At 38.4% G+C, this 14558-nt stretch overlaps 1 protein-coding gene across 1 annotated transcript in view; it reads right to left on the reverse strand.

Annotated features, from left to right (window-relative positions):
* PTPRR (protein tyrosine phosphatase receptor type R) overlaps window positions 1-13568 on the reverse strand; it is a 297932-nt gene extending 284364 nt beyond the window's left edge. Inside the window, exon 1 of the mRNA XM_017867504.1 lies at window positions 13052-13568. Coding sequence (XP_017722993.1) covers window positions 13052-13109 — 58 coding nt within the window. The 5' untranslated portion in view covers window positions 13110-13568. The remainder of the gene's footprint in view (window positions 1-13051) is intronic.
* Window positions 13569-14558: the final 990 nt, after the last annotated feature.

A 14558-nucleotide genomic window follows, 5' to 3' on the forward strand; every position in this document is an offset into this window, starting at 1 on the left:
AAAAAAAAAATTTTAACACGTCCTTCCAGGACTGGTTTTTCTAAGATCCAGTCTATGCACTGGCTAGTAAGATGTGAAAACATAATTCTACCAGGAAGTGTTGACATTCTTTAATATTATTTAAACTCTCCACATATTTGACCAGTGATGTGTCCAATATATCTATATAAAAATAAAGAAACCAATAGCAAAGTAGTTGTCCTATTTTTATAGTACTCGCTCTAATTTCCTCTATTCTGAATCTAAGGAATGATTTTAATCACCCTGTAAAGTTTCCTTATTTTTTTTTTTTTCACATTTCTCAAAATATTCTATTAGAAAAAGCAGCTCCTCCTTCCACTCTCAGCCCAGCATAAATACTCTGGATATCCCTTACTTCTTCTCCCTGTCTGTCCATTGAAAGTTGAGCTGAACAGTGTAAAACTCTATTTGGGAGTCACAGAATTGACAGCCGTTTCAGGAAAAATCCATTGTCTGCTATATGCTGGTGGTAAAATTGCAATGAAAGGGGTTCATGTTTCCTGATTTTTGCTCAGCTTTAATAGAGTTATTTTTCATTTGATAAATATCTATTACAGAGTGGAACATAATACAATTAAAACAGTACCTTGGGACAATGTGACTAGACATAAGTCATGAAGAAAGAATGAGCATTAAGACCTCCGGCCTCGGACTCTGCTGGAAGAAATGAAATGTGTGCCAGCTGAGGTACAGCAATCAGATGTCCCCCAGTTTCTGAAGTCCTGAGTCAAAGGATACTGGGAGGAGAGGTTGACAGGAGTGAATGCTACTATATATTAAATGTTATACAGCCATTTAGAGAGGACTATCAAACTACACCCTCTGGGGAAAGGCAGACGGGAGAAAAATGCTCATATGGCTAGAAAGCTAAGACTGCAGAAATCAGAGGAATTCGGTTCCGTATGCACTCACTGAATAATGAAGTAGTACATTTAGAAGTTAATTTTATACGTCATTCATTGTTATACAAAAAGCTAAAATATAATTGTTTTCAAATCATTATAAAGATTAGAAACTATCTCCATTGCTTTCATAGCAGAGTTCTCCAGACGACTTAAAAACTGGGCTCCAATTTTAAGACAAAGGAAAAAAAAGTGTCTGTTTTAAGAATAATTCTCATAGCAGAATAGGAATTATACTAAAACACAGCAAAATCAACATTAGAACACATAAATATTAAAGTCTCACCATAGTAATGATACTACAGAGATATAAATGCTCATATATTAAGGGAAGAGGAAAGTGGGTGTATTAGTCCATTCTCACGCGGTTAATAAAGCCATACCAGAGACTGGGTAATTTATAAAGAAAAAGAAGTGTAATTGACTCACAGTTCCGCATGGCTGGGAAGGCCTCAGAAAACGTACAATCATGGCAGAAGGAGAAGCAAACACATCCTTTCTTACGCGGCAGCAGGCGAGAGAATGCGTGCTCAGCGAAGCGGGGGAAGTCCCTTATAAAACCATCAGATCTCGTGAGAACTAACTCACTACCACAAGAACGGGATTGGGGAAACCGCCCATGATTCAATTTTCTCCACCTGGTCCCTCCCACAACAGGTGGGGATCATGAGAACTACAATTCAGGATGAGATTTGGGCGAGGACACAGCCAAACCATATCAATGGGGAAAAAGGTCTGTAGTTGGCCACTTGAAGAGATCCCTGTCCGGGTCTCCTTTGCCTGAATTTAGGGATTTGAGGGGCACTTGGTAGACCCTTTCAACAGTGCTATTCCATCTTGTTCTAGCTCCTTCATCCACCATTTGAAATTAATGGCACTGGGCTAAGGCTGGGCTTTCTAATGATTCTTTGAAAAATGAAAATTAAGGAAGGGCCATATAATTAACAGTTGTTCTTATCTGAAGTAGATCAGTGTGGCACATCCTTTCTGAGACGAGATCTCTCCTGGAATAGGAAGCAGGAACTACCCAGTTTAGCTGAGGGTGGAGAAGAAAGAGAAAATTGGAGATTGAAGCTCGGATTAGAAACATAGCTCCCAAGGGTAAACTTCAAGACATGAAGGGCTGGTGGAGGGAGGATGTGAGGGCGCTGCCAGCAGTGAGAGCTGATGCTGCATGGGGAGGTATTGGGCACCAGAGGCACAAGACAGGCCTGGAGTGGCAGGAATTGATCCTGCACCCACTGGAAATTTGCTGCAGACTCAGCAAAACTTAACCCAAGGGGAGACAGGACACCTGATTCCCTAATTGCATGTGTAAGAACTCTTATTTCACAAAGTGCATGCCCTCCCCTACCACACACACATCAAAGATATGTGGACAGGATTTTCAAATTGGAGTATGCAAATTGTGCACAGGCATGAAGAATCACTTTCCAGATCCTCAACTTTTATATAGGTATTTTTCTAAAATTTATCTGCTTAAGAACGTACGTATAGTCAGGGACACATTTCATGCTGGCACTCCTGTCCAGAACAAAGCTTTTCACCAAACTTTACAAAAGAAGTGTACACCTTTCACTTAATCTGAACTGAATCCTTCCATCAGGGTAGAAAAACTTCTTCAAGTCTCCACTCAAAGGAACAAAACAAAATATTAGTATAAGCAAAGCCTCTTTTAATCAGGGCCCCCTTCACATAAACTCATTGTAGGATTTCAAACTTTCCCTGTGTAATACACATTTGTCTAAGACTGAAAGTCAGCATTAGAAGTGGAGTGTTTTGGCCTTTGTTGGATGTTGTCGTTTCATGTAGTCTGTAGAGCAGGGTAGCAGGAGTGATGATACCGCATGTCCTACCCAATCCCTGAGACTGACAGATACTGTGTCAGAAGAAACGTTGCCCATGGTGGCAGTGACTCTGGTGGTTAGAGGTTTTCTCTTATATACTTGTTTTGAAAGCAGCATTTAGTTTCTTCAACATGAACTTGCTAATTATGAGCATTTAAAAATTTATAAGATGAAGGTTACTAGTATTTTAAAATTTGGGATATGCTTATTTGATTTTCATAGCATGCACTCTTCACAAATGAAGATTTTAGAGTGATTTTAAAAAATAGGCCAATAGTCAATGTGTACCATTTTGTTTTCATATTTTCTGTTCATTGGTCTTATATTCTAGCTATAGGAAATACAGGACCAATGAAAGTTTTTACATGTTAATATGATAACTCCTACAACTACTAATATTGAATATATTCAGTGTTCCAGGTTCCATGCTGCAGGGCCTTATACATTAGCTTTTTAAATGGCAGAAGATAGGATTCAGACTAAGGTAGTCAGATCCTAGAGCCCAAACTTTTGTTTGTTTGTTTTATTGTACTACATGAGTTAATATTTTGTTGTTTCCGAAGTACAAGCATGCCATTTCAAAACATTTTTCAATTCTAAAAGGTAAGACAGTTATCTTACAAAAGTACCTTGGGTAGAATTTAGCACATCACAGGGATTTAGGAAATATTCATTTGTTATCTCCTTCCTGTCCCAAAAAGGAAATCTATTTGTCTATTCCATATGAAATCCAATGCTTGTCTTGAGAGGAAGACTTTTATTATATTTTGTAGCTTCAGTTAATGCTCAGATTTAGGAGTTACAAATAACATGATAAAATTTATAATTTAAGCACTCTAAATATCAGACATTCCCAGCTTGAGGAAATAAATCAAAAGTAACCAATGAATGCCTGATGGGAAATCCTGATGCTGTAGAGATACAGAGGTGCCCAGCAATGCCAAGAGCCATGCCCAAATGCCCAAGGGGACCAGGCTTGTGAGGACTCATGAGAATTGCCCTAGTGAGCTTCTCAAATGTCATGGAATTTTCAGAGGCACTGAAACAGCTGCCGGATGTGTCTCTGGATTTGCATAGAGAAGGGAAGCATCATGAAAAAGTTTCTGTAACTGAATTCTGAGTTTTCTTGTGAACTATGGGTCTCCAAGGGAGTCAATCTGGAGCTATAAATAATAGGTCACCTGAGGTAAAATCAGCAGAGAGAAGAGTCCTGGAAAAGCAGGGTCAGCTGAGTAGCCTGGGTTTTAGGGGAGTGGTGAGTAGTTCCATGAATAAGTTGTGGCTGCATGTGACCTTTTCCATTATGTTCTTCCCATATCCATGCTCCCCCTTCTATCCCTTTACATTCAAACAGCCCTGTCTTGGTTGGTATCTGCAGAACCACAGGCAGCCTTCCTCATGGACCTGCAGCCCAATGGCCTAGAAGTTCCATGGGCTACAAACGGTAAGTAGGAGAGTATCAGTTGGTCAGTAGAGAAGAAGGATGGCCAGAGGAGTAGACAACAGATGGGAAGCCTAGAGACCTATGAGCAACATCCCTGGTCCATGCTTGAACTTTCCACCCTTTGTGGGTCCCTAGAGGGACTAATTGGGAAGATGTATCCTAGGACAAGTCTAGACCACCTGCTAAGCAAGGCAGTGCAGTAGGAACTAGACATTTCAGATTTATGATGTTTGTGTAAATGTTACACATTTTCAGTCACAATCAGGCATATCCAAGAGAAATTTGTATTTCACATTAATTTAAGTAGAACTTGCTGAAGACATGATGCTAGAATTCATGTTTAGATAAAACTTTTAGGAAAGGCATTGGGAGAGATATCTGCGGGAAGGTAGATGTTTTAGAGCTTCATAGTTCACTACAAACCTGCACATATGGTCAGGCTCCTGCCTATAGCATACAGATGAAAACTATCAAGAAAAGGCTCAACTGAAAATAAAAACACTCAGAACTCAAAATCTATCTAGGTGTGTATGCTTACTCAGTATTGGCATAAACATAAAAAGAACAAGAAATTCCTCCAAGGTACAAGTTAACCATATATCATCTCCTTAGTCTAATCACATAATGCCTAACACCTCTATGACACTCACTAAGACTGCAGGTTTGGATATATTATCCCACTTAACTCTCAACTACTATGGAATTCTGCTAAAAAATTATCTAGAAACATGACATTTCCACTTGTTTAAATTTTCTCTTTTCTTCTATTTAAGCTACTTTATTTTCTTCAGGGAGAATTTTAAAAATACTACCTTGAGTCAAGAAGACAAAGAAAGTAAATTGCTTATTATTTGAAAGCCATACCTTTACATTCATGGATTGATGGTCTTTCAACCTAACTCACTATGATACTATGTTTGATCATTTTTCCCAGGTAAGTGAAAGTCACCCAGCGATGAACTGATTCTGTGCACTTATTGCTTCCTTTTCTCTCCAGTATGCCTCAGGAATTGGATCATTAGTACAGTAAAATAGCTGGAGAGTCTTGCTCTGTACATAGTGTTGTACAGGCCAGTGAATCACTGTGAGATGCTTTTACTCTGTGCTCATTTAGTGCTCCTTTCCAAAGAATAGTAGTTTAGGACTGCCTGAGGTCAGTCTTCTCATTTAAGTCAGAAAATGGACATTGCTTTAGATCTGAAAAAAAAGGAAATAAAAAATAAAATAGAAATAGGAAAAAATAATTCACGTCCCCAGTGAACTTGGCATTTGCTTCAGTGCAACTAGACATAGATCTAGACTGCTGCATAATATAAACAGTTTTGCTTTGCTGTTGGTCCATGTGGCTGCAATTTTAATGGACATTAACATCTTAATATATTAAAATCAAATGAGATTTGATTATGAGGAAAGTTTATGCAGTCATTATGAATAAAAATGATTTATATGGAAAGTGCTAATGTTCACGATATAAATTTGCTAATTGTCTTTCTGTGGCAGATATCATTACTATAGTAGGCACTTATAGTTACATTATATGGTACAGAAGCATTAGAAAATTTGATCTTAAAATAATATTTTAGCATTACATTTTTCTTTTTCAAAACTACTAACATCCTTCATGTTGGGAAACATCAATGCTACTCTAAATGTGTCAGCATTTGTCAATGCCTTGAAGATGAAAAATGCACTCATGGGCCAAGTAGAATCTTTCAAATCCCCTTTTAAAGGAAAAATGGCTTTCACTAGCTTTTGAATTTGACTCACAGAACAACTTGTAAGATTTAACAATAAACTTACCATAAAATGTAACATCCATGTTATCTCTAATACTAATGGCAATGATCGGCTTTTGATTTTTGATCTGATCATCTCACACAAAGTGATTTTTAAATAATTCACAAAATAGTCCCCATTCCTCAGGTGTAAGAATGTCTTCTATAAGAAAAAACGCATGGGATCCAAAAACTTTATGATTCCATAAAGACCATATACACATAAAATGAGAGAGAAAAATGTATACAACCACTCAAATATTCAGACATGTTGTATGATGATTTGGTTTTATTTCAGAGAGAAAAGGAGGGTTGAATTATTTTTGGTCTTGATTTATTAAAGCCATTGTCTCACACTCTCACCTGGTTTTGAATGGGTAAATGTCTTATATTTGCTCTAGGTAGATGATAACCAATCAGTAATCAGGGTTAGGAGTTCCGGGTCCATTCTTTAGTGGACAACTATCATACTATGTTGCTTATCTAACTCTCTGAGCTCTTTAAATTAAAAAAAATTAATCTCATTCTATTCTTAACTAGTACTGGAAAATCATGCAAGAATGTCTAGACATCTAGAAAGAGTTCAGCACACAAGTACACTACAAATAATATCATGCCCATGGGACACAAACTTATCTTATGGACTATATTTAAATAGAAACTTTTCTGTCCCATCTCCATTTCCTTGTTGTCAATAAGTGTAAATTGCATTAAGAGAACAGTAGTAAAGTCAATTATCTTCTTTATGGTCATGAAGATGACATATAATCTCTTGGTCAATGTAAATTAATTTATCATAATTCATTTTACCAAATATATTTAATATATGTATTCATTAATTGAATACTTACTGATGCCATATTAGGTAACCAGCATAGTTCTAGGGAATAAGTATATAGAAATAAAGCTGTAATTGTGTTACTGTTCTCAAAAAACTTCAGTATACAGGTTAAGTACATTGACAGAGGAATATACAGGTTTGAAAAGGGAAATGTAGGAGAGCTACTTGAATGAGGTGAGGCAATCAAGAAAAGAAGATTCTCGAAGTGGGCTATGCCTGATCAATATTTGAAGTTGGAGAAAGAGTCATCTAAATAAGGAAACAGAGTATTGGTATTTAAGAGAAGTAGAACAGTACGTGAAATGATTCAAGACATGGCAAACTAAAGGAAATTTTGTCTTGGTTTGACATTAGTGTGCAAAGGAGGGCATGATGAAAAGACCTCATCACAAAAGACTTTGCCTTGAGTTTGGAGTTTATTCTAAAAGAAAAGGAGATAGCTGTATTGAAGAATTTTATGGAGAAAGAATATGATCAGGTATGCTTTTAAGAGTTTCACCTCTGACATTATTATAAAGAATAAATTTAATAGGAGGTCATCACAAGATATTATGTGAGAAATAAGGATCTGTCCCAAGGCAGTGACATGAACATGGAGAGTAGAGACCTTATGAGAAGAGTTGGTAACCTTTAAGATGAAAGTAGCAAAGGGAGGATCTAGGATGAATTATTCGTTTCAGACCTGGGTCATTGTGAGGAATCCTGGTGTTATTCACAATATTAGGGAATATTTATAAGAGTAATTGTGATGAGAAGTATTGAGTAAAAACAGTTGAATATAAGATTATTGTGGGGTCAGGCACTGTGGCTCACACCTGTAATCCCAGCACTCTCTGAGGTTGAGGCAGGATGATTGCTTGAGCCCAGGAAGTCGAGGCTGCAGGGAACCATGATTGCACCGCTGCACTCCAGCTTGGGCGACAGAGTGAGGCCCTGTCTCTAACAAAAATAACAACAACAATAACAACAAAAAGATTACTATGGAATATACAATGACTTCTAGATAATTTTAAATATAGAACCAGAGCTCAGGAGAGATAACTGAGATGGAAATGTGGATTTTGGAATCTTTGACATCCATGTCTGAGTATAATTATCCAGGGAGATTGTATACAGAGAAAAATAACAAAAAATCAATGACAAGATGTAGAGAGCACTGACCGTTAAATAATACACAGTAGAAGACCTAAAAGTACAAACTGAGAAATGGCTGGAGAGATAAGAGGGAAGCTAGGGAGTAATGACTGTCTGTGGAAGTCAAGTGAGGAAAAATTTTAAAATTTGGAAAGGGGTCAAAATAGATGAGTACTATGGAAATGCATTGATAACAAGAATGTACATTATCATGACCTATTTAATTATGTTCAACCATAGGATGATAGGATGAGGACTGAAGTTGATAGAGAAGTAGGTGAGAAATAAAAAAGAAAAGGCTGAATGTGCATAATGCATCCCAGAATTTTTACAAGGTGTTAGGCAGGATGTGATTTTCAATGGAATATGCGAGGTGCTATTCTATTGGAGGTGCTAGAAATATGTCATTTCAAATATACATATTCCTATGTCTCTTAAGTACCAAAGAAGCAAATCGGTTTTTTCTGGTGCATTGGACTCTCTGTTTGTAAATTTGCTGATCCCTGTAGCCATTCCTACATGTACAAGGCATTTCACTGAGAAGTGAAAATATAGCCAACCAGCAAAGTATTTAGGCTGCACAACATCTGGCAATCAGTTTGAAAGACTTTTTTCACTGAGTTGATTAGTAGCTCTGGTCTAACACAAACCCATCCTTTATTGCCCTTCAGTTCACAATGACAGCAAAATCTGTTAGAGATAATATGTTTTGGGGGCATGTGAGGCAACATGAGTTTTGGACAAAGGAGCTCCATTTAAGTCCATTCTGGAAGTGGCAAAGTTGACTATGTGTGTTTTTTCTGGGTGTTAAGAAGATATTAAATGCAAAAAGAAGAGACCAGAAATATCACTGTCTCGTTATTTATTTAACATATTTATTTAATTTTAGAAAGATTTTATGTCAGGAACTGCCCCCAGGTACTAAGTAGCCCAGGATCTCCAATACATGTAACAATAAACAAAACAGGCAAAAATATGTGCCCTAAACGGGCTTACATTTTAATACAGAGAGGGGAAACTACAATAAACAAAAGTAAAATAAATTGTATGTTAAGTGGTGAAGACCTCTGGGGAAAAAATAGTTAAGCAGGGAAAGGGTGCTAGAATTTTTATCTGGGTGATGGGGGGAAGGGAAGATGAAATATGAAATAGGATAACCCCACTAAGAAGGTAATATTTAATTAAAGACCTAAAATTATTGTGGGATTAAGTTATGGAGATACCTGGAGAAAGAAAAAAGCAAAAGAATATGAAAGGGTGAGTGCCTGGCATCTTCTAGAAACAGAAGGATAAATATGGCTAGAGAGAGATTAAAAAAAGAAGAAAGTAGTGAGAGATAATATCATAGAAATAATGTGAAGAGAGACTCTAGACCATTGTAAGGTCTATATTGAGTGATTTTCAATAGGAAAAACAAATTCTGGAGTTCTAAGGAACATCTTAAAATCTTAAAATATATCATTTACCTGTTAGTCTATCCTTTCTTTTGAGGGTGGTACTTCTGCAAATCACCTCCTAGATCTTCTTGGCACCATCATAGAATACCTTTCTTCTCAGAGACTAGAGAAATGGACTATGCACTTCTCTGAGAGTGAAGAGATAGTTTCAGGAGATACACTGAAGGCAGTCTTTGTGCCATTCAAAAAGGCTGATAGTGAGAGCAACATGGAAATTTGAAAGAACCTTTTCCAGAACTCAAAGAGAAAGCAATGGATTGAAATCAGTTTCTGTATTTTGTTAGCAAAACATTCCCTAGGAAAAGAAAGCTTTCACATGAGAATTTTAATATATCTCAAAATGTACTCTTTTGCAACTAAAATACACCCTATAAATAATATCTCCTCAAATGGAATATGCTTCTTTGGACAAAGAAAGAGGAGAAATGCTGAAGAAAATAAGCTCTGTGGATCTTCCACATAATATTTTTTTACCATTCATATTATTGTGATGGCTTTTAATTGCCTTCTTGAATATTCCTGAAGTGGTATTTTCAACTGGAGTTTATATATTAAACTGGTTCACAGAAAGAGTAAAGAATAAGGACAGTTAGGTAAAAAGTATTTCACACCACTAACTTAATCAGTGGTGGCCTCACCTATTGTAGAACCAGTGTATAATTTTATACAGTATGCAGCCACGGATCTGGAAACCTGGGCTTTTATCCTGACTATGCTATTAACTACCATTTTAATACTCTAGATCTTCATTTTCTCACCTGTAAAATAAGCAGTTGAATGGACAATAACCACAGCTTCCTTGTTAGGCGATCTATAAAAATCGGCTGCCATGGGTAGGGTTGTGTCCAGCTTCTCTAACAAGAACCAAGCTCAGTAATCCTTTAGTGTTAATTTACCCAGAGATGCCACTTACACAGCACTGTACCCACTCCTCATTTTTCCCCCACAGCTATTATAGACCATATACTTCTCCCTAGCCAGAGTTCAGTGTCATAATCTTCTTTTTTCTCCCGACAGTGTCTTAGGCAACCATAACCAAAATAATGGGAGATGGCACTCAAGTTGCAAGCAATTTGCTACTTATCATTAGGGGCATGGTTATATTGAAGCCAACAGTTCCCAGTATAGCTAAAAGGAACACTTACATCCCATCAACCCTTTCCTCCCATCTCTAAAGCATTATAAGATGTCATCAGTTCCACCAGCATAAAGCAGTTGCTGATACCCCGGGCATAACCAAAATGGATCAATTAGCTTTACAATTAAAGAGATGTAAATGTATAGAATTCATTTCCCTTCTTTATGAAGTCGGCCTCTGTCCTGAGAGAAAAGTCTTCCACAAAAGTAACAAACTCACACCTTCAACAAGTAGAGATATTAGTGATTTCTCGATCTTTGTCATCCTGTCCACTTACTTTGTTAATCTCCAAATGTATAGAAGCTTAGACCAAGGAGCTATGTTTGTTTCAGTTCTGATGAAAAGCCCTAACAATGTCATTAGATAACTGTGATAAATTTTAATCTGATGACAGCTTGTGACCCACAAATTGCATTTAAAATTAAAATGCATTTACAATAAAACTGGCAAGAGAACTATAATATTAAACTTGCAATCCACTGTGATAAAACACCAATATATTTCACGATATTAAATATGAATACAATAAATATTTAGCATCTTGCAATTGAAATATAAAAATGCCCTTAAATGCATTGTCTTAGTAAATTAAAATTGGTTGATTAATCTTACTTTTTATCTTTGTTTTGCAGTTAAAAAGTTGAAGTAGAGATGGATTGGATTGGCTTTGGTAATACACCCTTTGGCAGAGCTCCAGGTATAATCTAGGGCTACAAGCTTTTAGGTTTCTCATTTGATGAGCAAAAGTCCTCTATTTTTCTCATCCCAAATATTCATCTACAGTAAATTAAGACATGTTTTTCACATGCTTAAGTTTATTTCTAACTTTTAAGATATAATTACTCAAGATGTATTAAATGTGATCTTTAAACTTTTTTATATGTTAGTTTTGAAAAAAATGACTACACTGATATTGTTGGCAGACCAACTAAATCATTGCTAACTTAGTAAGAATTGAGATTTTTCTGTAATGAATGTTTGTATCCGTCTATTATTAAGCAATACTATAAATAAAACTCAACCCAATGTGTATGTTTTTGTCCCACATTTCAGCATTGAAGAATTGTATGTGATAATGAAAGAACTCACTACAGCTGTTTGCAAATAATTTAATAATCAAGTCATAGCTATTTTCTGGTTTTCAAAATGTACCAAAGAACTATTGAAAAGCCCACAATATAACATCATAATTATAACAATTAACATGTGTATTTAATAATAGCTTTAATAATCCTATGCATTACTTGCTCAAAAGATTCATGATACATTTAAATAATAGCATTAGCTGGAATAAGAAAGAACCATATTTCACTCCCACTATTGCACACAGAGAATAAAATTCACCCACTCTTTTAAAAAAGATACCACAAGGATTGTAATTTCAAACAATTATTTTTACTCATTACCCCTAGAACATAGTATACACTCAGCAAATGTTGGTTGAAGGAATGAATGGATATGTGTGATTGGATGAGAAGCACACTCTGGGAAAATGCCTAGTCTCTGGTTGTTACAGGACTACTGCATGGACAACTGCTGTCACAGTAGGGTTTCTAAAATATCTCTGCCATATTTTATTTCGGTTCATGTGTGTGTGACAATGATAAGGAATTCAGCCCAGCAAGTCCTCTGCATAAAATAGAGGTGCTATGTATCCAAAAAGCAGGGACACCACATATAATATCTCTCAGGTACTTCTCAAGGTTTGCTTCCACATGAGACTTGATATTGATTCTGGTGCCTCAAATCTATTTATATTTGGGAGCAGTCTCATTGTTACTCTTGGTTACACCTTATCAAATCTGTCCTAGGGACAGTGCCTACCCCAGGGTTGGAACTGTAATTTTTATTTTTATTTATTTATTTTTTAAGTGCCAGCGGACGCTAGCCATGGTGCTGAAAGAGACAAGAGGATTCTATTTGAAACCTTTCCTTCCTCTTATTGGTTTAGAAATTTCGAGTGACAAGAGCAGGGGCCAAAGGAGCCTGGAGCAGCATCACTAATGTGAACCATGTATTTCGATCTTTTGGGCGGAGATGTGGTCCATCAGGTTACAGCCAATGCCTTCCTATGAGCGCTCGCTAGACCAAGAGACCTTATGAATGTAGCCGCTGCAGTAGAAAAGCTTACATCCAGCAGAATGTCTTGTCCCTCTCCTGAAAAATTGACAGTTAAGTGCATAGCCTAGAAACAAGAGCAGGGAATCTAGACCGAGGGGAGGCGAAGTGGGGAGCAAACCTGCATTCATACTGAAAATGTTCACTAGTTTCATATAAGGTAAAGACAAATCAAGATCTAATTTTAGCTTAAGTTTTCGACCTCAGTTTTCCAACAGGTGCACGACTCCCTCACCCCTTTCCTGTCAGGTACTGTCCTGCTTTACCTTTTTAGAAAGGCTTTCTTCGCAAGACAAGCTTTTCCTAGAGTCCTTAAGCATGTGCAGTTTCCCATCTCATGCACAGCTCCGGCTCTATGCCTGGCAACCCCTTACCTGCAGTGTGAAGATTAAGGAGCAGGCACAGCGCAGGGAAGCCGACTGCTCTCCACATAGTGTTTGCATTGAGAGGTGGAGGAGAAACTCCACCACGACCCCTCTTCAGGTAAAGTACTATTAGAAAGAGCCACCGCCAAGGGTCTTCTAGTCTCCGGGATTCGTTCGCAGGTCCTCGGCTGGGGTTTGCAGAGCAGTCAGTCTGTGGCGCCGACAGAAACCATCACCGGCTTCAACCTCCCTAAGACAGGGAGAGAGGAAGAAGAGTAGGAGGTTGCGGGCAAGGGGCACAGAAGCGCTCAGAGGCGGCAAATGCCTGGCCTTCTGGACGCCCAGAAGCCAAGGCGGAGACGGCAGGGTGGACTCCGCGCCAGCCCAGCAGCCCAGCAGCAGCGCCGCGGCTACTGAGCATGCCCAGCGCCGGCCCTCACGAGGCACGGGAGTTTCAAAGTGAAATTCCGCTTCTCCGGGTCTTAGCGGCGGCTTGGAGCAGAGTAGGCTCCATCGCCGGGGTGGTGGTGGTGAGGGGTGGGGGAAGGAGGAAGTGCGGGGGAGGCGCTTGCTGTGGTTACTAGGGACCCAGCGTCCATCAAAAATCCGAGGGTGGGGTGTAGCTGAGTGAGAGTAGATGGGGGTATGACCAGAGAAGCCAGAGGAGGGAGCTGATGACAGTGTCAACCATGCCACCCACCGTACTCTTTCCCCAAATCTTGATTTACAAGTAGACCGAGCTCACTGCCTAGAATTGGCGTTTGCAGATTGACCAGCTTCCCAGGACTCGCCTACAGGAATAGAGGTGTCTTCCACTACTGAGCATTCTGGCTGCTTGGGGGAAGCGTTCCCAAGGCAGCTTGCTTGGTGTAAGCAGTAACCATGTATCTCGTGGGCGCCTTCGTCCTTCCTACAGCTTCCCCCTCTTTGCTTCTCTTTCCACTCTTTCCAGCTCAATCCCTGTATTTAAACTTTCTTCTGACTCAAGTCCTCACAGTGTGACAGAAAGAAGTGAGACGATACTTTTAGACCAGTAGAATATATCTATGTGATTGAAGCAAAAGAAGACATCTTTTTGTTTCGTGGAGGTAATAATCTTTAGTTTCCCTTGTACTCTTTATGGTGAAAGATAATAGATCACTTCAGTGCCGGGGCTCATCCGGCCCAGCTCTGTGTGTCTAGGGAGGCTACCACAGTCTGCCTAATGTAGATGGTTTTTTATCCCCCCATCTAAGTCTTTGGAGTGTGGAAAGCGTTATTAGTCATGGCTAATTGCCGCTAGTCAAGTCAAGAAGTCCCTCAGCTAGACTTCTCTCTTTTAACTATCCCAGGGCCACTGCCCTTTCTGCCTCTGTGTCTTCATGGATGTTGTTGCCTCTTTCCTATTTTCCTCCACTTGCATCACCACCACACTAGAGTTTTTGAAGGTGTAATGTTGGTCTCACTTTTCCAGAAAGCCTTAACTCTAACTAACTCTAGATTACAGTGATCTTTCTCTTTCATAACACTTGTTTAG

The sequence above is a fragment of the Rhinopithecus bieti genome, unplaced genomic scaffold (genome assembly GCF_001698545.2).
Source record: "Rhinopithecus bieti isolate Rb0 unplaced genomic scaffold, ASM169854v2 scaffold_3874, whole genome shotgun sequence".
NCBI lineage: Eukaryota > Metazoa > Chordata > Mammalia > Primates > Cercopithecidae > Rhinopithecus > Rhinopithecus bieti.